The sequence below is a fragment of the Saccostrea cucullata genome, unplaced genomic scaffold, assembly GCF_032062105.1.
Source record: "Saccostrea cucullata isolate Sc308-1 unplaced genomic scaffold, CSIRO_AGI_Scuc_v1 ctg1197, whole genome shotgun sequence".
In the NCBI taxonomy this organism is placed as follows: domain Eukaryota; kingdom Metazoa; phylum Mollusca; class Bivalvia; order Ostreida; family Ostreidae; genus Saccostrea; species Saccostrea cuccullata.
Window position 1 is genome coordinate 80,114 of NW_026923547.1, and position 21,042 is coordinate 101,155.

The 21,042-nt window shown below is 34.4% G+C and overlaps 3 protein-coding genes across 4 annotated transcripts in view; 1 reads left to right on the forward strand and 2 right to left on the reverse strand.

Annotated features, from left to right (window-relative positions):
- The window catches only part of LOC134264269 (eukaryotic translation initiation factor 3 subunit C-like), a 26,506-nt gene extending 18,687 nt beyond the window's left edge, over nucleotides 1-7,819 (reverse strand). For both annotated transcript variants that reach the window (XM_062746569.1, XM_062746568.1), the window contains exons 1-19: nucleotides 7,732-7,819; nucleotides 6,566-6,680; nucleotides 6,292-6,357; nucleotides 6,079-6,155; nucleotides 5,587-5,702; nucleotides 5,331-5,456; nucleotides 4,983-5,016; nucleotides 4,655-4,740; nucleotides 4,229-4,359; nucleotides 3,892-4,012; nucleotides 3,506-3,768; nucleotides 3,160-3,256; nucleotides 2,961-3,073; nucleotides 2,732-2,855; nucleotides 2,336-2,365; nucleotides 1,966-2,166; nucleotides 1,647-1,772; nucleotides 1,256-1,409; nucleotides 845-1,038 (exon numbers count right to left, since the gene is read on the reverse strand). In XM_062746569.1, coding sequence (XP_062602553.1) covers nucleotides 845-1,038; nucleotides 1,256-1,409; nucleotides 1,647-1,772; nucleotides 1,966-2,166; nucleotides 2,336-2,365; nucleotides 2,732-2,855; nucleotides 2,961-3,073; nucleotides 3,160-3,256; nucleotides 3,506-3,768; nucleotides 3,892-4,012; nucleotides 4,229-4,359; nucleotides 4,655-4,740; nucleotides 4,983-5,016; nucleotides 5,331-5,456; nucleotides 5,587-5,702; nucleotides 6,079-6,155; nucleotides 6,292-6,357; nucleotides 6,566-6,666 — 2,160 coding nt within the window. In that variant the 5' untranslated portion in view covers nucleotides 6,667-6,680; nucleotides 7,732-7,819. The remainder of the gene's footprint in view (nucleotides 1-844; nucleotides 1,039-1,255; nucleotides 1,410-1,646; nucleotides 1,773-1,965; nucleotides 2,167-2,335; nucleotides 2,366-2,731; nucleotides 2,856-2,960; nucleotides 3,074-3,159; nucleotides 3,257-3,505; nucleotides 3,769-3,891; nucleotides 4,013-4,228; nucleotides 4,360-4,654; nucleotides 4,741-4,982; nucleotides 5,017-5,330; nucleotides 5,457-5,586; nucleotides 5,703-6,078; nucleotides 6,156-6,291; nucleotides 6,358-6,565; nucleotides 6,681-7,731) is intronic.
- On the forward strand, nucleotides 7,796-13,176 carry LOC134264272 (2-(3-amino-3-carboxypropyl)histidine synthase subunit 1-like). The gene is made up of 12 exons (XM_062746571.1): nucleotides 7,796-7,976; nucleotides 8,514-8,587; nucleotides 8,714-8,783; nucleotides 8,938-9,001; nucleotides 9,292-9,413; nucleotides 9,862-10,016; nucleotides 10,293-10,414; nucleotides 10,936-11,004; nucleotides 11,438-11,594; nucleotides 11,850-11,950; nucleotides 12,494-12,572; nucleotides 12,927-13,176. The coding sequence occupies exons 1-12, from the start codon at nucleotides 7,877-7,879 to the stop codon at nucleotides 13,173-13,175; spliced, it is 1,362 nt and encodes a 453-aa protein (XP_062602555.1). The 5' UTR covers nucleotides 7,796-7,876; the 3' UTR covers nucleotide 13,176.
- A 520-nt stretch (nucleotides 13,177-13,696) lies between these two features.
- On the reverse strand, nucleotides 13,697-20,519 carry LOC134264274 (tuftelin-interacting protein 11-like). Its single transcript, XM_062746574.1, has 15 exons — nucleotides 20,388-20,519; nucleotides 19,482-19,636; nucleotides 19,276-19,391; nucleotides 18,935-18,992; nucleotides 18,617-18,829; nucleotides 18,302-18,446; nucleotides 17,879-18,041; nucleotides 17,499-17,621; nucleotides 17,134-17,281; nucleotides 16,772-16,956; nucleotides 15,952-16,367; nucleotides 15,471-15,677; nucleotides 15,091-15,266; nucleotides 14,664-14,729; nucleotides 13,697-13,923 (listed from the first exon to the last, which is right to left on the reverse strand). The coding sequence occupies exons 1-15, from the start codon at nucleotides 20,491-20,493 to the stop codon at nucleotides 13,747-13,749; spliced, it is 2,454 nt and encodes an 817-aa protein (XP_062602558.1). The 5' UTR covers nucleotides 20,494-20,519; the 3' UTR covers nucleotides 13,697-13,746.
- Nucleotides 20,520-21,042: the final 523 nt, after the last annotated feature.

Genomic DNA, 21,042 nt, shown 5'->3' on the forward strand with positions numbered 1-21,042 from the left:
TCTCACACTGGAAGCGAGAGACATATCCACTTGACCACGGAATCGCTTGACATGTTGCGAAGTATATGCAGAAGTGAAGTCACATACATGTATATATTCATGTTTTCACAAAATTTTACACAATCCATGGTGTTTGATTTATTTAGCCTTTGTTAAACCATAAAGTCCGCCAGAACCTGTTTTATACGCAATAACTCTCCTCATGCCCCTGCGCTAAAAATCACTTGTAATACTATAAATACTAATAAAACAAAGTGTAGGGAGTTTTGCATTGCATAAGCTTTCTTGAAATATTAATAGTATTTACAGAATGTATAAATACGACCTTGAACTTTGACCTTTTGACCTCAAAATCAATAGGGGTCTTCATTAGGCCACAGGGAGTTGTTATATAAAATTTCATTGCATTAGCTCAAATGGTTCTAGAGATATCGTGTGGAAACGAAAGTGTTTTAACAGACAGAATTTGCTTATTTATGACCTTGACCTTTGACCTTTTGATCTCAAAATCAATAGGGGTCTTCTTTAGTCCACAAGGAGTTGCTATGCTAAATTTCATTGCAAAAGCTCAAAGGGTTCTCGAGATATCGTGTGGAAACGAAAGCGTTACAGACAGACAGAAAGACGGACGGACGGACGGACGGCTAGACAGACGGACGGACAAACCCAAATTAATATCCCCCACTTTTCAAGCGGGGGACAAAAATATATGCTACAGGGAATGAAAATTACTTTGCCCTAAGCATGAATTCATCATGTGTGTGTTTTGCAGTAACTACTTTAATTACATTGCAGTCCAAATAAAATAACTAGAGATTCTAAATTCTGGAAGATATATAGTTACTTTAGCATTCATTTTCTCGTTGAGGATGAAGTTCTTGCAGGCCTTCCAGTCCCCAGTCTTCATGGCTTTGGAGGCGGCCACTACATGCTCCCTCATACTCTCTGGGGGGCCGGTCAGAGCCTGGCGCTCACTCATCCTCATCACGTGGTGGAAGTTCTTACTGATCATCCTTCTTCTGGCATCCATTTCATGGGCTGAAGTTCAGAAAATTGGCATGAAATTATAAATAGTAATTGGATGACCTTAAGTCCCCCCCCCCATCCAGGCTTGCTTTCAGGCAAGTTTAGTTGATGATCTTGTCAAAATGATTAGAGCTCACACCACAGTGACCATACACACTGACTGAGACTAACATACAAAAGATAACCTTATAAACCATATAAAGCAGAAAGCAAGGATGTAATAACTGACCTGCCATGTAGGGTACTTCAATCAACATGGCTGACACAAGGTAGACACATTCCAGTAATTCCAAGTTGATGTGCATGTGGTATGGCAGGAGACGGCGTTTCTCTATCTTCTCCTGTTCTGGAGTTCTCTCGTGTTGACGTTGGAGCAAGAGACCCTACAAAAATATGTCAGTGTCTTTAAAACAAACAATAATTTAACGTAATTCTTTATATCTTCTAAGTTTATAATGAGACTTCAAAAACAATATTTATAAAAGAATATCTTTATTTCCTAACTTCTGGTTTTTTCAAGCTTTGAATTCTAGTTCATTGTGGATTTCCTCCATAAAAAAAGATTACCTGAACAACTTCCTGACTCAATCCCCCCCCCCCATCTGAAGAAATATATTTACCTGTGCTAACAGCTCCTTGGCTCGACCACCACTCTGAATGTCCACTAAAGCATTGTGAGCATCTCTGATCATTCCTTTCCTAAAAGCACACAGTCCTAATTGCACCATTGTTCTGTTGTATAGAATCTGTAAAACAAAATTCAATCAGCATTACTGAAATTAACAAAAATATCTTCTGAATTAAGCTGTAATTAAATGAAATATTCATTAATTCCACAAAACTTGTTAAATGTAAAACAATTAGGGCAATGTAAATATTTTATCAAAGAGTGGAACCATTTTTCATCATTTTTAACAATCTTTATGACTTTTATCCCACCTGAGTGGGGACATCTGAGTGTTGGATCGTGTCCTGTAGATGTGACATCAGCATTAGGTCTCGGGCCTCGTACCATCGATCGTGGAGAGCTTGGTGGTAAATCTGACACAGCATGGAACGTGTGCGGAGTCGGTCCGTCAGATCCTTAGCATAAATAAACTTACACATCTCCTCCATTTCCTGAAACGTTTTATTCTCAGCCTACAAATAAGCAAGATGTTATGTAAAAGAGAGAGGCCCTACGTTCCAAGAGGAACCAAAAAAAAAACCATGATAATGATGATGTAAAAGAGTGGTTTTCTTTGTAGTGTGAAATTTTGATGCCGTACACTAAATACTTTGGTGCAACATTTAATATCAAGATACCTACCTGTGGATTATCATATGCTTCAGGATCAAACTAAAAATAAATAAAACATCTGTTTAGTGGATGTATTAAGTTCAAGTATTACATTATAGAGAACTAGTCATACAAGAATTTTCACTGTAAATCTTTGGCAACTTGTCTAGATTAAATAACTTTATTTCCTCTATTTTGTACTCAGTGCATTTGGATAAATGAGAAGTTTGAAATAATCTGTTAAATATTTGATTTCCAGTTAAAACCTATTCACACTTAGCTACCGGGTAGTATTTTCCACTGATTTAAAACTGATGAACAAAGCTTGTTGATATGACCTCAATTCTTCTCTAAAGCCTTTTTTAAATTCTTTCTATTTGGGCACGATTCTTTAGAGGATTATTTTGTACATGTAACAGTGTTTACCTTGTAATACATGTGTTCTATTCTTCTGAGATAAACCCGACAAATTTCCTCTGTGGTACCTCTAGGTACAGTGTAGGCTTGCAGGCGATCTAGTATGTCACATACTGCTTTTTCATCTTTTAACCTGCAAATATTTTTGAAGAAACATCACATTCCACAGTCTCTGAGGAATAAAGGAGTCAATTAAAACTCCCTCAGTAAGAGATAGGATAACTGGTCAGATATTTACCTATCCACATATTCTGTGCTGTGTGCATCACAGGCTTGTAACATTTTGGTGAATTCTTCATCCATTCTCTCCACCACTGTTAAAACACAGCCCCGGATTCTGTATGGGGGAGTCTAAAAAACAAATTTTCAAAATCAATATATAAATCCTTTTACATGTATCTTTTGTATTAATATGCTGAAGACTTCTAAACACTTACTGTGACATTTTCACTTTCTTCCAGCACATTTTCTCCAATGACAATATCAGAGTTAGCTTCCACCATGTCTAGCAACTGGCTAACAGTGTTCAAACATCTGAAAAGAGCAAATCTCAGGCATAAGTAACAAATAATACACTTCTTCTTTATTTTCAGAATTTAAAGAGAACAACTGTAATACATATTTAAAGTAGATTGTACAACACAGTATTTTTGGGAAAAAATTAAACTCCTGGCTATATGGTATGGTACTCTGAATATGAAAGTACATGTATTCTAAAAGAAAATTGACCAGAAACTAATGAATCAAATTTAATTCTTGGATAGGAAATTTCATTTAACTTACTTTTCCCACATCTCAGTTCTCATACAGGTGGCAATGTTAGGGTTGTAATCATAAATGGCTGAGATAATGTGGAACATAATTTTCATTGAAATGGCTGGGCCAAGATTATTAGCATCAGCAATGCTTTGCAGTTCTTGTAACAGTGCAATCTGTTCATTTCTATCTGTCCCCTTCTTTCCTCTGGCAGAAATAATCTCATTCAATTTCTTCATGACAGCTTCATGGTTTACTTCTGTGTCCTTTGCAAACATTTTGGGTGCTTCCTGAAATCAAAATTCTAATTCTAAATGAGTATTCATGATTTTTTTTCTGAGAAATCATATAAGTGTATGATAATGTTCTATGATCAAACTAAGGTACTGTACACCTCCCTGACAATTTCTGACCTTGATCATAGGTGCCCCCTTGGTGACCTCTTCCCATTCCCCTTCTTCATCTTCCTCTTTCCTCCTCTTGACTTTCTTCTCTTTCTTTTCTTTTTTCTCTTTTTTATCCTCTCCTGGTTGCCTAGAAAATATACCAATAATCTAAATGAAAGAAATCACCAATTTCATCAAGCAACAGTGTATGTCTGAATCAACTTTTGTGTTCGGGAGAGGAATGAAACTGCTCAAACCATTTCCTCAATATGAATCTTAGATAAAAGGGTCACTGTTAAATATACTTATCAAACATACTGTATCATAACATAGGTTGTTTTAAATCAACATCTTTCTGACTTACTTCTTTAAGAACATGGCGGCTGTGTAGACAGTTGTACCTGGTCCCTCCCCACCGTCACTCTCAGAGCTGGAGCTGTCAGAACTCATGTCCCACTCACTGTCATCATCATCATCGTCGTCATCATACGCCACCTGGATCAGTGAAACATAAAAACAGAAAGGTCAATAAGTAAAGCTGGAACTGTCAGAACTCATATCCCTCTCACTGTCATAATCATCATTGTATGCCTCCTAAATCAGTAAAATGTTATAAAGATAATCGAATTCCCAAAACAAAGCTGAGTTTGCCAAGTTGATTTTCTAAATACTTGTACTGTAAAAGAGAAAACTGACAATGTGGAAATGTTGACAAAACTGTTGAATTTAGTGAAACTTGCAAAAATTTGTCCTAGTCAGTATCTTGTAGATTTGCCCCTCTTCTTCCTACCTTTTTAGCAGCCTTGGTGTCCTCTTTGGTCCTCGATTTACTGAAGTCCTCCTGGACCTCCACCTCTAAGTCCTCATCCTCAGAATCTACAATTCATGGATAAGACAATAATTATTTAAAGACGGGTAAATAAAAAAAAAAACACATTAGCCCTGAAGAGCTATTTTCTGACTTCAGGATAAACATCTCTTCAACATGAACCTTATTTTGCAAAAACAATTACAATTTGTATTTAGTGATTTTTTAGCAAGAAGAATTCAGTACATGTATCTGATAAATAAATGTAAAATTGGCACAATCAAAAAAGACGAAAGGTACTGTGTCTCACCTCCTGCTTCCTCCTCTTCTCCTTCATCTGGGTTCTGTTAAAATACATAAAACAAAACTTATTACCTTCTTCCCTTATATTAATTATATAATAAAGATTTTAATATTGTAAATCACTTTTTATTCATGAGAAATTTATTTTCATGTAATTATCTAGGACAATATGCTCGTAAAAATATCATTCTCACCTATGAAAGTATTTCTAAAGATTATATAAAGCAATAACCCCAATTCGTGAACATTTTGCCAATAAAGACTAAAAGAGTGAGTGTCTGTCTTGTGAAAATAAGGTACGTGAACATTCATTGGTCTATAGTTAATGTTGCAGGAGAAAGTCTGCGATCATCACCTCTCTGTAGGACGTAATATCAGATTCGAAGTCTCGGTTGTACTTCTTCAATTTCTGTCGGAGGGTAGTCAGACCTTTGGCGTTGTTTTTACTCATCTGTTTCCTCCCCTCCCTGTCCTCCCAACACTGGAATGAAACAACAAGAAAATTATACTAAAAACAGAGTACTACTAAAGTCAAAATATTTTATGGTAATTTTTTTAATCCTCCTAGAACATGTAGAAAACTAAGAAAATTAAAACATAGGCAGACATACCTCTGCAACAAAGTCCTCTAGTTCCACCAGACACCTCAAGAAGAAGCGTGGAATCTGGTTTTCTTTCTCTATGACTTTCTTTGCTTTCTCATATGCCTTTCCTAATTCCTCAAAGTCTTTTTTTTTTTTTACAAAAGAAATAAAATATTTTATATATGTATGAAATAGCTTTCGCTGTCAAGGAAAAATATATCTGGATGGTCTATGAGAAATAAACCTAAAACTAACCTCTTATCAGAGTTTAAAGGATTTTTATTTAATGGTTTGACCTGTGTATAAAATCTGGATGCTAATTCATCGACTTCTTTTTTCTCTGATCAAATATGGTTGTTTTACACTTTGTTTTATGTGTAACGATAGAACAAAATGATCAAACTAAAACTTTTAATTGCAATACCAGCCCAAGCTAGTCAGAAATAAACTTCTCAGATGACTTCTTTGAAACAATGCATCATCAACATTTCCTTTAAGTATGTACAATCTCAATCCTACCTGTTAGCACACTAGCCATATCTTTGATCTTCTTATGATTTCCCATTTTCTTGATTATTTCTCTTAATTCATCAAATCTGTTAAAAAAAAAACCAACACAGGTTCAGCATCTATTTGCATAGAACAATTATGTATGCATCAACCAGATCGATCTAACATCAATTCTTATTTCGTTTATGTCAGCTATGACATTTAGTCCAAAATATATTTTACCTTTTGTCTTTTGCACTCCGTACAATACGTTTAGGTTCATCTTCCTCATCGCTGAATGCATAAGCACTGTAATTTAAAATTTAAAAAACTTAGAAAATCAAAAGACAGTGTCATTAAAAATAATTAATATCTAACAAGTCAAGTGAAAGAAAATGCACAAGTTTAAATAAACCTAATTTAAATATTTCACATAACTCTGTTTAGACTTAGAACTATTTTTGAAGGATTTCAGTTGACATTATTAAGTTAAAACAGCCATTTTGGCAATACATACACAGGTCTTGCTGCAGTGGTTCCTGCACGGGGGATATTAATTTCATCCTCTGACGATGAACTCTCAGACTCAGAGTCAGAACCTTTAAAGAATCGGGACATCTTCCTCTGTGTATCTGAAAATTAATACATAGTGCAGTAAACCTAAAACTGTTTTTTCTACCTTACTCTGTCTTCCATAATTTCTTTGTCAGAGGAAGAAAAAAATTCCATTAAACAATATAAAACTTAAATAACAAGAGGAAACATAGAAATTTTGAACAGAAAAGATCAATGAAATTTATATAGAGCGCAGCGAGCGTCGCGAAGCGACGCTCGCGAAGCGAGCTCAATAGACTAACGTGTAAGAACAGAGGAAATTCGGATTGAAATCTGCATGCACATAGTGAGCCAAATTTCTCTGTGCAACAGCCAGAATTCCTGCACTACCCAATGTCCTTTATATTGCCGAATAAATAAATAAATAATAACGTAAAGCATATATCAGACTTTCAGTTTGTAGAAATCTTTCAAAGAAACAAGAAATAACTTGCTATGTTTTTACAAAAATTGATCTAGTTCATAGTTTCAAACAGATTGCTTATGTGTATAGTTGCTCCGACTAGCTTTGTGACGTCGTATGACGTCACAGCTAGTGAGAAAATGTTTTCGTATTTTTTGACGTTCGAAGTGCCTGATCTCAAGTGTTTTTGATGGTACAACTGCGCTCGCCCCAACGGTCACGCCGTAAAACATATTATAGAAGTAATAGAACCAGAATCAAAAAGTAATCTTATCCAGGGCAGATTACCTTTGCCAGATTACACCAGGGTTTGTATGACTCTGCATGCACATATGCTGCAGGCAGCCTGGCATGCATACAATATGGTTATACACTCGACTGAATAACAGAATTTACTACATACGCCTTTAATTCGCAAAATAATGCCAATTAATACATATCGATTTATTATATGCTTTATAAAGCATTGATATATGTGCACGTTTTCTTGATTGCTTATGTGTATAGTTGATCGACTGAGGAAATTCTGTCCACAATTCACCATACTGCGTGAGAAAATGTTTTCATATTTTTTGACACTTGAAATTTACTATTTGAATTCAGGTTAAGCAGATCAAACACATCTATTCCAACATGTTTACTAACGTATATAAAAGTAATCTTACCTATAAATAAGACTAAATTCAGTTAAACATGAGGAAAAAGAACCGACAATGTGGGCAGCGTGACGTCACTCCCTTACGATAAACTCAGAGGTGTGCCGATGGTATATACATTTAGATGAGTTCCGAATGCAAAAAGGCATGAAAGATGGAAAATTCAGTTGCTTCCAAAGATTCCAATGACGACAAAGAGAAATCATCGAATGTTAAAGTTGTAATTGCGAATAAAAACAAGAAAGTGTTTACAGGTAATCTTTACATTTTGAAAAACTGCTCTGAAATATCAATATCTAACGTTCATGTAATACTATTAAATCACTGTTACAATAAATTTCATGTGGAATGTAACACATTACCCTCTGCCAATATATGATGTCACTTTCCCTTTTGAGAACGTTAAATCATCAATTCACATTAAAAATTAATGGTGGCATACCCCCCCCTTTGTGAGTCAATATATTTATAGATATCAAAGTTTTTTTTCTCAGCTCCGTGAGGTTGAGATATCAAGGTTTAACTGTATTAAGAGGTGGGCCAATAACTCAAAATGTCAAGTTCTTTTCAGGCATAAAAGGTAAATTTTCACTATTTTTATGAAAGTTTAATGATAACAACACACTGATGGCCCCTATGTGTTAATTTATCAGAGTTGTACAGCAAGTTAAGTTTCCATCTACATATAAATGTCTAGTAAAAGTACATGTGATTGACTTGTTTAAGAATAAAATCATAATGATTCAATGAAATGATTATTTATATAAATCAAGAATTCTTTTACATTGCAGGAACAAAGAGAGCTGCTCATCAGATTCCTGAAGAAATTCTCAATAATCCTAAACTTCAGCATGCAGTAAAACAGGTGGCTATTTCAATTTAAAACTCAGCATGCTCAGTGAACATAATAAAATACATGTTTACATTCAGTTGCATACACTTAATTCAGGCAGTTAATATGTTTGGTCAGTGTTTTTGTTTATACTTTTAGCTTCCTGATAATTATAATTTTGAGATATACAAGACAGTATGGAAGATACAATCAACGGGTGCCAAAAGAGGTAACAGACTTGTAAACATGTCTCATTAATATTGTATTCTGTATTAGCCTTTAAATATTTTTTAAGGTCTTAAGTGACAATGACAATTACTTAATTCTCATGAAATTTATTACAGGTAGAGAATAGAGAATAATCCTGTATTTTTTTTCCACAGTTGCACTGCAGTTTCCAGAGGGATTGTTAATGTTTGCCTGCACAATAGCCGATATAATAGAAGAGTAAGTTTACTGAATGGGCATACACAGTTGAACTCTGTTATCTTGAACTTGCGTATCTCAAATACCTCGAATTGTTGAAGTTAGAAATCTCAATCCACTTTTTTTATGTATATTATATGATATTTCAAATTGCACTGGATATCTCTCGCTCTTTTGTTTTAATAGTTTTTTTTCCAGATCCAATCAAGGTTGAGAAAACAGGGTTTGACCATATGTCTTGATTTATACCATTCATTTGTGTAAACAGAATCTGCCAAATTCTTGAGATCTGTCCTTTTGGTGTATTTTAGATTTACAGAGGCCGACACAGTCATCATGGGAGATGTGACTTACGGAGCTTGTTGTGTAGACGACTTCACAGCGAGGGCTCTTGGTGCTGACTTAATGGTTCACTATGGACACAGCTGTCTTGGTATGAATTTTCATGCAAGATATTTTTATGTACAGTCAAACATTGAAGTCTCTGATAGCATGGTATACTGAAATGAGTTAGACTATCTAACCACGCTGTCAATGTGTCTTAATACCTTGAACCATCCGGTATCTCGAAGTTTGTATTCTCAGTCACATTGATTTAAAAAAAATAAAATTTGACTTCATATTACAAGATTGGCAGAACAAAAAAGATTGTTTACATGGTTTTAAATACAAATGCTTATATAAGCTTTGCTCCAATTTTTAAACACGACTCAGAAGTTGATGAGCTGGTTTGAACTACAGGTACATTTCGAGTGCAAAATTTCATGTAGTCTACAGTAATCAAGTAATTAGCAGCACAACAGTGACTTATAATGTATTAAACACTATATACCAGTACATGTATATGCAAACACTACATATAAATCTTGTGTATTTGATAGTTCCCATAGACCAAACGGGAGGAATCCTGATGTTGTATGTGTTTGTGGACATTAAGATTGATACAATGCATTTTCTGGACACAATCCGACACAACTTCCCTGCTGGCTCTTCCTTTGCATTAGTGTGTACCATACAATTTGTGGCTGCTCTTCAGGTACATATAGTTCAAAATATTTGTTCACTAATGCAAATACATTTTAGGACATGTACTTTTTCTTTCTCTCCCCCCCCCCCCCCCAGGTGTATTATTTAATAAAGGGGAATTACTTCTTTGAAATGTACTTTGTCTTTATAAAAGGGGGATAACTCAAATTAAATATTTAATGAATGTACCCTTATACCCTTGTATATGTTTTTGAAAGTTCAGTAGTGTAGAATGGTTTTATTTCTCTGTTTATCTACAGAGATTATTATTTCTGTACTTATTCAGGCTGCCAGTCGAGAACTGAAGAACCAGTATGAAGTCATTATCCCCCAGTGTAAACCCCTGTCTCCTGGTGAAATACTGGGTTGTACCTCTCCCAAACTCAAACAGGGAACCCAGGCTATCATGTGAGTATCAGAATCTGACCATAAAGTGGTTAAACTATCTTATCATAACCAAAACATTTCTTTTTTGGAAAAATTATCTCCCATTTAATGATTTCCCAATTGTTTTGAGATGGATATTAAATGTGTCTACTAGGACTACAAAATAGGGTATGTTAATGCTTAAACATGGAAAACTATTGATATAAATAAATTCACCCATGTAAAGTAAAACTCAATAACTGTATACAGGGTTATTTCTGCCCCTTGTTATTTTCGGCCTTTTGCACTTGCTAACAATTTTGCCGCATTTTAAATTTGCTCAGTCAAAGTTCTGTTTAAGAAATTATATTGTAAGTGTTCTTTGAATTTGCCCATTTTAAATTCACCCACTTGTAACAAGGGCGAAAGGGGCATAAATAAAAGGGGGGCAAAAATTTCCCTGTATACAGTAAATTGAATCATCAGATACAAATGAAATTTCTTCTTTAAATCCATAATTTGTAAGATGTGTATATAAACATATGCTATCAATTTTACTACAGATATCTTGGAGATGGAAGATTTCATCTTGAGTCAATCATGATAAGTAATCCCAGCGTGCAAGCTTATAGGTAAGATTCATTAGGCACCAATAATAAGTACATGTATATATATATCCTGGATTCTATAAAAAGAATAGTACTTTGAAACAGCAGCTTTATAATCCTTTCATCTTTAAAAAAATACTTTGCAGAATTTCGAATTTATTTAAAGCACATACTCTCTCAGACTTCTGAACAAATATTATTACAGTAAAACTCGGTTATAACGAAGTCGCTGGGACCTATGAAATTACTTCGCTATATCCGTAATTCGTTATAACCGTATAAGAAATTCATTAAATTTATATAGCTGGGGATCCAAGATGACTTCGCTATATCCGTGAATTCGCAATATCCGTGTTCGTACTAACCGAGTTTTACTGTATTTTAATCTCGGGTTTAAGTAGAAGGTCAAACGATGAAAACAGGATAACAAAAATCTAATTTCATTTCTTTCTGTTAGGTATGACCCTTACAGTAAAGTCTTTTCCAAAGAATATTATGACTTTGACAAGATGCATTCCATAAGAAGGAGTGCCATAGCAACAGCTGCCGAAGGTCAGAAGTACGGAGTGGTGCTAGGAACTCTGGGAAGACAGGGGTCAACTAAGGTTTTACAGGTAATTCATCTTAATTTTACCTCTTCTCCATCAAATGAAGCTTAATATATGTGAGTTATGGTATGTAAAACATACATGTGTGTAATTAAGTATCCGTAACTTAAAAATGTTTATCATTTCACAGATTTTCCTTTAACAGTCACTTGTATTAACAAGCATGAACTACTCTATACATGTACAGATTTTCAGCTGTATTTTGATAATTCATTTATAGGTACTAGTATTTAATCTAACTTTTTCAATTCAATTTAACAGGAATTGCTGGAGAAAATCAAAGAGTGTGGTAAAAGTAGTACATTGGTCTTATTGTCAGAAATTTTCCCAGACAAGCTAAAGTTATATCCAGATATTGATGCGTAAGTAAACATATAACAATTAGGCTTTGAAATTCATTATTTGTTTACAATAAAATTTAGGAATTTATGACATGAATGGTATATTAAAGGAATCACTGTCTAGTTTGTTGGGTATGCCAGGACATCAACAATTGTTGGAAATGTGGGATAATTTGCTTAACAGGAAGCCCATCTTGTATAAATTAATTTCCATTTCATTGTGAAATGAAATTATAAATTTAGCTTTAAAAGATGTTGTCTAATAAATTTAAATTACACTAGGTCTCCCATTTTGATTTCAATAGTCCACGCCCATTGACATCAGACACAAAGACAGGGGCACAAGATCTACCTGCATAGTAGGCCTCCTTAGCTCCTGACCTTTTACTTGACAAAATGTACACTCCAGTTGAATTATCAAGAAATCAACTCACCCAACTCTCAAAGAGTTATCTTAGAGAGAACAAGTAGAAATGGAAATATTTCTTGGTATTTTAACATACTTTGGGAACACACTTTTGTTACCATTATTTGCTGTATAGTTTCTAATTTGTTTATTTTTAGATGGGTACAGATAGCTTGCCCGAGGTTATCTATAGACTGGGGCATGGCTTTTGAGAAACCCTTGTTATCTCCTTATGAGGTAAGGACATTTTGTTGCAATTTGGAGGATTCTTGGGGTATTTACATGTGCATTTTTACAATTGTCTCAGAATTGATATGATCATTAGGTCTTATGGAGGATGTTTTCTTTCACTAGATTTATACATGCATGTATAAATTTTGTATTTATTAAAAAAATGATTGAACTTTTTGGAAGATCTTATAACATTTTTGAAAATGAAAATATTTTCTTTTCTGGGTATAATTGTGTGTTTAAGCAATACATGTATACATTTTATTTCCTTTTTTGTGTGTCAAAACTATCTATTGATATAGTAGATACATGTACTTCTATTTACTTAAAATGCAGTGGATCATTTGCTTTTCTTTGCAGATGTCAGTTGCCCTGAATATTGCCCAGTGGCAAGATGTGTATCCTATGGACTTTTATGCAAATGACAGTTTAGGTCCATGGACTGTGAATAACACTAAATACCAGCCCCCAAGAAAGAAACCACAGAGAAAAACTGTTCCTATCAAAGATGAACCCCTGACTGGTGGTTCTTGTTCAACTGATTGTGCATCATGTTCATGTTCACAAAAATCAAATATGAATAGTTCAGAATTAAAACATAAAACTTAAACATGTTTGTTTTACTATTATTTTTTTTGGGGGGGGGGGGGGGGGGTGGGGGGGGATTTTTTATTTTGTCTATGTAAATGAAAGGAAGGTCCCACACTTGGATCACTTTTTATCCATGCTCAGTCTTAAAGTGCTGTAGTCTATTAAAGTTCAAATGTAAATGAGATAACTTCAGCTTTTTCACTGTCAACAAGTTGACTTAGTATGGAAAGTTCCATCTACCTGATCAGTACATGGCTCATGGCGGGTAGAACCTGTCAACAGGGATGTTCACTCCTCCTTGGCACCTGATCCCGCCTCTGGAGTTTCCAGGGGTCTTTGTTTTATGTCCTTTTTTGTATTTGGTATTGTTTATAGATTTTTTGAGATTGATCACTGTTCATTATCTTCAGCTTCTACATTCTAATGAATTGGACCCAATGGTTCTGATCTTCTTTAATTAGATCAAAATAATTACAGCTGTATCTGGTACCACTTTAACCTGTGTTGACTTTGAAACACAAAAAATAAGAGGTCTGTATTTTTATGTACACAATTTAATGAGATGACAAAACTGATGAATTAAGCAATATTATGGTTTTGCTTTCATTATGAGATTTTGTAATGAAACTGGTATCCAGTTCAGATTTTCAAACACAAATACAACATTTCTGTCCAGGTAAATTTGAACTTTTCCAAAACGATACACTTGTTTAGCTTCTTGGGTTTTTCCAGCCACGGGCATGAATAAAAGACCATTTTCTTCAGCCTGTAAAAAAAAAATACTCATTGAACAAAAAGCAGGAAATCATTGATCTGTGAAATTTTACAATTTTCTGCCAGTGAGCAAGCACTTGTCTGAACGACCTTTTGTCAAGGTATGGCACATCCTCAGGTCACGATGTACCAAATATGAGCTTCTAATGGTTCTCCATTACAAAGTTAAACCCCTGACAAGAATTTCATACTTTTTTGCAATTGACCTTAAATGTTATAATAACCTTTGGTCCAAATCAAGATACACTCTCATTTCATATTCAATCTTTGTATCACAGTGCTGGCTCTGACTAGAATTTCATATTTTTTTCTGCCAGTGACCTTGATCTTGGTTGAAAAACCTTGTCAGTGTCAAGATCACACCCTTGGGACATAAATAATTGTTGTACCTAGTATGAACATTCAATGATCTACATTTCAAAGCTATAACCAGATTTATGAGCAGACAGACAACGTGATATCTACATTCTCCCATAAATTTTATTTGGACTGGTAAAATAATTAGGATATATTGAAACAGAATAGTTGACAAAAAGAATTGAGATTTGATATTGTTATACATCAAGACTATTTTTTCTTTCTTCATATTCAGTACATGTGACTTCAGTATTCCATGTCTTGTGTGTGAGATGTAAAAGTGAAAACTTTAACTACATGTACATGTATGTAATAATAAAGTTATTGCACATATGATGTTTTTTAAGTTAATAGAACACATATACTAAAACTTACCGCTTTCTCAATAATGTCTTTAAAGGTTGGCTGATAGTTAGAACCCACTGTAATACTCCGGGTATACTGAAACCACAAAAACAACTGTTAAAACAGATTTTAATACCAAGGTCAAGAGTGTAAGAACTAATACTGAATAAGCAGAATTTTTTGTGAGGATTTCATTTTGGCATTATTAGCAAGGGTGATGAGATCGCTAAAATTTAATATTGCTAAAAATTGTGTTTTATTTGTAATAGATTCTTAAGAGAGCATTTTAAAATTGCTAAAATTACAACTCACTAAAAATAAAATTCCAGTTTTTAAGGACAAATTGCTAAATTTGCATCTCGCTAAAATTTCCACTTATATGGTATTAGATACATGTAATTAAAATTTCAATAAAGACACTCAGTTTGAAAAGACTGCCAGTATAAAGGAAACTCACAGCTGGTTCTGGTCCAGTGGTCTGTCGGGGTGGGGATCGAGAAGTTGAGGGGATGGAGGAATCTGCCATCTGCCTACGCTCCATGTTCGCAAAATAGGCCATGTTTTCCTTGACTCCTGGCTGAATGTGACTTGAAACTGCACGGTTCATAATTTCCAAAGCTTTGCTGAAGTTATCTGTGAAGACAAATAAAAAAAAAGAATACAGGAAAATTATTCTCCAGAACATAAATACAGGAATATTAACCTGGTTATCATAAATTATAGGTGTGAATTTTAAGTTTTAAAAGGAAAATACTGTCTTAAATTCAAGAAACTCAGAAAATTTGAGGATATCTTTTATAGCTTAGAACTTGAGTATAATAACTTGGTGTACCATACCTCTGATAGAGGGCTGAGAAAGATATTCCTCTGAGAACAGTGACTTCCAGCCTAGATACCACTTGGTGATCTCGTCATAGTTTGGCATGTTACTGAGCCATGTACACAGCACGGTCCTCCACTTAGGGAAGAATGTCTTCTCAAGCATGTCCACCATGTACTTAGCAGGAATAATGTCTGACCACGACATAACCCAGTGCCAGGGGTCTGTAGAGGAAACACAGTGATCACAAATTAATACATAACCCAATGCCAGGGTTCTCTAATAAAAATATTGTATTAAGATATTAATACATAACCCAATGATCTATCGTAGAAATGTTGTATTACTGTAACATATTGTGATAATATTTTCTATAACTACTTGAAGTTTCTTGAAAAGTATCTTGAATAAGAAAGAGACTGCAGCTTCAGCAATGTGCAAAACTTGATCAGTATAAAGGCAGAATTATAGGATGAAACTAATTCTAGTATAACTAACCTAAAATCTGTTGGTGTGGATTGATGACAAACTCTTGCATACACATGGCAAGCTTGGGTAGAATATTCTTCACCAGGAAAGCCTCTAAGTGTCCAGGCTTAAATACCTTGACCCAGGGCTGGAGGATAACTTTAGCAGAGGCATCCGAAGGGTGCCAGTTTATGAGAGCATTGGCTATTTTGTGTCTTATAGGAGCATACAAAGGTTCTAATTTGTCTTTCATCAGAGGCAGCCAAGGATGAAGCCAAGCATGAATGGGCATGGTGTCTGTCAGAGGGTTCCAGTTTTCCACTTCCTGTAGTAACCGTGGTAACACCAACTGATCCTGGATGTTTTCCATGATCCAGGGAGGGAGAACTGGCAGCCATGTTTCCAGAACTTCTATCAGAGGATTACAAGCCCTTACATTCCACTTTCTACAAAGAATTAATTTGAAAAATGAATAAGAGGCAACTGTTAAGTATTTGTACATGTATAATGATAAAATGGTTTAACCAAAGTTAGTCCTTTGCACTGTACCAATTAATGTTTGTTGTGCACTAGTTTAACTTTGGGATTGTTTCAAAGCTGAAAGTTAGGGGGGAAAATACTTTGATCTAACCTTTCTGAAAACCAAGGTATTTACTCAATTTGATAGCAAAAAGTTATGAAATTGATATCTGTAACCATTTTTCTATAAATTAAATAAAACAAGAAATATTAACATAATATTCATTTTGATAGAAATTTGTTGAAAAATTACGAGCATTAGGTTAGTACATGTATATCAATGATTTGTCAGTATGATTTATTTTTGGACAGAAAACTTGACTACACTCACAGTATGGTGGTTCTGAGATAAGGTAGCCACACATCCCATAGGAGCCTCTGGAAGACATCCATATCACTGAAGTTCCCGGCATACTGATTATTGTAATCCTCTAGCAGGTCCTTCCACTGTTGAATCGTGTTCAGTCCAAATCCAGGGTCCTTTAAAGGGTCCCATGTTGAGAAATGTTTTCTCATCTAAAATTTATCTAAAAATTTTGAAGATTTTTTCATTTACTCACTTTAAATATAAATAACTCCATCTGTGTTTAACGAATTGCCATCTGATGTCAGGGAATGAAAATAAGGAGGGGCAAAAACTTCACTGCATAAAGAACATGTTATTGAATAGACAAATATAAAATGAGAACAGACCAAAGGGAAGACGAGAGCCACAGCCAGTGAGGATAGGTCATACATCTTGTACTCCTCATAGAAATCTCTCTGCAGGGACTGAAAAATGGCAGCACACTCATCTAACTCCATAGGATTGTCACATCCAGGCTGGGTTCTCTCTTCACACCTGCAAATCAAGAATATAAAGAAAGGATATAAAAACCTAGTCTTTTTAGCCAAACTCTCAAAATTTAACATGGAGGAGCTAAAAACTTTTCTATAAATTGCTTACAAAGAAGAATATGATTTATAATGAAACTACTAAATAACAGATAAATGTATATTTAAGATGTGTCTGTTGATGTTTTTGGTGGATACAATGTAAATGAAGCCATGATACTAACATTCTGACGATATCCAGGACTTTTTTCAGTTTCTGTATCTGAGCTTCCTCTTGTTCACAGATTGTATCCAGTCGTTCTTGTTCATGCTTCATGTTCACAATGTGATCCTTCTCATACCGTAACCTTTAATACAATACATTTGTAATCAGTCAATCAATAAATAAAATTCACACAATTGATATGAACTGCTTCACACATGATCTCAGTAAAATGGCAGTTCAACATTGAAACTTTTTTATGACTAGTTTTGCTCTAAATACTGTCTTTCGAACATTGAACCAGATCAGTCCTCAAACAATGTTACATGTACTTTCAGCTTGACATAATGAAATACATATTTCTGTTGAGATAAATTTTTCCTAAAAGGTAGAAGGTCTTACTTCCTATCATTGGTAATGATGTCTTCTTCTGCCATGTCCACCAGAATGTTCAGATTATGCATCAACTCTGGCATCTCAAACGCCTTTTTCTGCCCCGGCTCTGCTTCCATTAGCTCCTCTTCTTCATCAGGCCGGTTGTGTCTGGTTGCTATTGCATGATATCCTACAAGGACACATTTACTGGCATTGATTTCTGACATGGTATGTCATATAAAATTGTTTTAATCAAACAGAAATGAGGATATGACTATAGAAAGTCAATGGATTCCAATTATTTACCAGTGCATGAACTAATATAAGCAGGGGCAACTCTGATTAAATAGTGTTATTTCCTAAGTATTTAAATGGGAAGTACTTTATAAAATTAACGTGAATTTGATTTTACATTGTTTTTTATAGAATATCCATGTGTGCTCATCATACCTGACAGGACCCTCTTTTCTTTTCCAGTCATATCAATGACCTTGACTTTTGATGATTTGGAAGGGGCACTTTTCTTTTTCCCTACCCCAGACTCAATAATTTCTTGTGCTGTTTTGTAGACATACTTTGGTTTCTTCTTGCCAACCTGATAAATTAACATCAATTTGATTAGTAAAAGTCCTGATGAACAGGATTAATAAAAAAAATTTGAAGTCTTAAAACTGGACAGACTTTATCAACATTACCGTAGTATTTGTAAATCAGACTATGGAATCATTAGAAGATATGTGCTTAAAGCGTTGTATCTGCCCTTACCTCTGGTTTCTTTTTCCACTGAGAAAGTTCCTCCCTAAACTTTTTCTCTTGCTCCTCGTCAGGATCGTGTACGGGAAAATCGACCAATGACCTTTCTGACCTCTCTGTTCCATGGGCACCAATGGCTCCTTTACCTTTCCGCTTCACTGCCTCCACTGGTGTAGTGATACCTTGACCATGCTTTCCCAGCCCTTCTCCAGGTTTAAAACCCATCTACATGTACAACAACAAAATCAAATATCTTCAAATACATGTACAGTAGAGGTAAATTTTTAGAGAACCCTCAATGTAGACAAACTATGTGTACTTAGCATTTACCTTTTCGAGTAACTTCTTCCCAAAACCTTTAGTGTGCCTTTCCCATTCTCCAAATCCTCTGCAAAACAAACATTTTTAGATTCAAAATACAATGCTCATGAACACTTACACACATGTATCTGTAACTCTGAGAGAACTATCCACAAGATGAAACACACAATACATGAATTTCAAAATAAAATGATGGATCTTTAACATTTGACTACACTATCTCTGTATCATTCTGTAAATCACCATAACAAATATATGAGAGATTGAAATTTTCACAAGTAAACTGTTTTGCACTAGTATAAGAAAATAAAGTTCTCACAAGTTTAATAAAAGTGATATACTGTACTTACACTTCTCCTTTCCCAAAACCTGCAAACTGTTTCCCCTGCCTGCCTTGAGGACGGTTTGATCTGGTAGAAGATTGCTGGACTGGCATTTGTACTACTTGAATTTCTTTATCAGAGTCCTATAAAAAAAATCATCAGCTAAAGCAATCTTCTTATTCATTTATCAGACATAAAATCAGGTTAATAGATACATGTATAAATATCCTTACTGAAGAATCATCTTCTTCTCCCTCTTTCTTGATCTTTGACCCCTGCTTGATTCCTCCACTGACAAAACCTATGGGCATCGTGTAATCCTTCTTCTTCCTCCTCCCACTCCGAAATCCAGGGGCTTCTTCCTCATCATCACTGGTGGCCCACATTCCTTAGAAATTAAAAAGTGAAGATAACAAATATTGATTGATCTCAAAAAAAATATATATTTCATTTCCAAATGATCATGAATAGATATATTGAAATTCTTAAAAATATTATAGTATTACATGTGTATTTTCAAATCAATCAAAAATGTCGTTTCACATTGGAGGCATTTCAGTAAGCTCAATAAATTATATCCAATTGCCATCTTTAAAAGTATCTATAAATTTAAAGATTTTCTAAGTGAGACGAATGTCACACATCCAGAAAATGTTGGTTAGATCCAACATCTTAAGTAAGTCCGACAGTGTGCATACCCAGATATTATTATGGCATGAATTCCCACAAGATTTTATTTCAGGAATAGGGCTGGGCAATAATATCGATATTTCAATATATTGAAATACAATGACAAAAAATATCGTATCGCAATACGATTTTGTAATATCGATATATTGGCAATATTTTTAGATTAAGGAGTTTTGTCATCAAATAAAAAAATGGACTTATGAAAGTTTGTAATTAAGCCAAACACTAAGTTGTTTTGTGGGAACATTTCAGAGCATAACTTAAATGAAATTAACAAGATTTTTGTTTTTCGTCTTGGTTACTTATCATAGTTATGTACATTCTGCATGTAAATTAAAGTGAATATAGTAAGAAAATGCCATTTTTATTTTATTTCAGGAAACAACAATATACTACGAAATCTAGCCCTTTGGAAACAACACTAATATATGTACTGGTACCCTTCTTACCATAGATGGCCTGATTTTTTGTTTGTCTCCTGCCACCTCTAGGATAAAATTCATTGGCGAGGTCATCTTCTGTTATCTCAAACTTCTCCACTTCTGGGGAGGACATTCTATTAATTTGTTTTCTTCCTTTCCATTCAAATTCGATAAAATAGAAATATACATTGTACAATACTGTAAAATAAATAACACTCGTCTCATAATTTTAAGTTGCTTCTTTGACTTGACGTGTAGTGTCTCCAAATAACTTTTACACCTTGTAAAATTTTATCAAAATTAACTACTATTGCTAAATAAACTTAATTAAACATAGAGGTCCCCAAGGTTTAAAAAATAACCTCTATGATATTCAAAGCAACCCTGGTCGTTCTTCCTTTTGACCACCACTGTAAAACTAAAAGCAACTGTATTTTATGGTGTTGGGGTGATCAAAATAAATAAGGTTGTTTTAAACTTAAAAAAAGAAGACAACTAATTGATCATCACAATGTCATGTGGCAAAGCGTAGAGGGATTTACAATACTAAATATAGCTCTATTACCATATACTGAAAAGTTAATTTTGATTTCATTACCTATCTATCTGCTTGATTCATTGAATTTCATTGCGGCTTGAACGTCGAGTTTTGTAGATTCTTCGTTGAAATATATCTTCCACT

Coding starts and splice junctions, on each gene's coding strand:
- LOC134264274 (XM_062746574.1), bottom strand. CDS start 20,493: ATGTCCTCCCCAGAAGTGGAGAAGTTTGAGATAACAGAAGATGACCTC. Junction 18,447..18,616: donor AGTGGAAAAAGAAACCAGAG/GTAAGGGCAGAT, acceptor TTAATTTATCAG/GTTGGCAAGAAGAAACCAAA. Junction 16,368..16,771: donor TATCTCAGAACCACCATACT/GTGAGTGTAGTC, acceptor AATTCTTTGTAG/AAAGTGGAATGTAAGGGCTT.
- LOC134264272 (XM_062746571.1), top strand. CDS start 7,877: ATGGAAAATTCAGTTGCTTCCAAAGATTCCAATGACGACAAAGAGAAA. Junction 9,002..9,291: donor ATAGCCGATATAATAGAAGA/GTAAGTTTACTG, acceptor GGTGTATTTTAG/ATTTACAGAGGCCGACACAG. Junction 10,415..10,935: donor CAGGGAACCCAGGCTATCAT/GTGAGTATCAGA, acceptor ATTTTACTACAG/ATATCTTGGAGATGGAAGAT.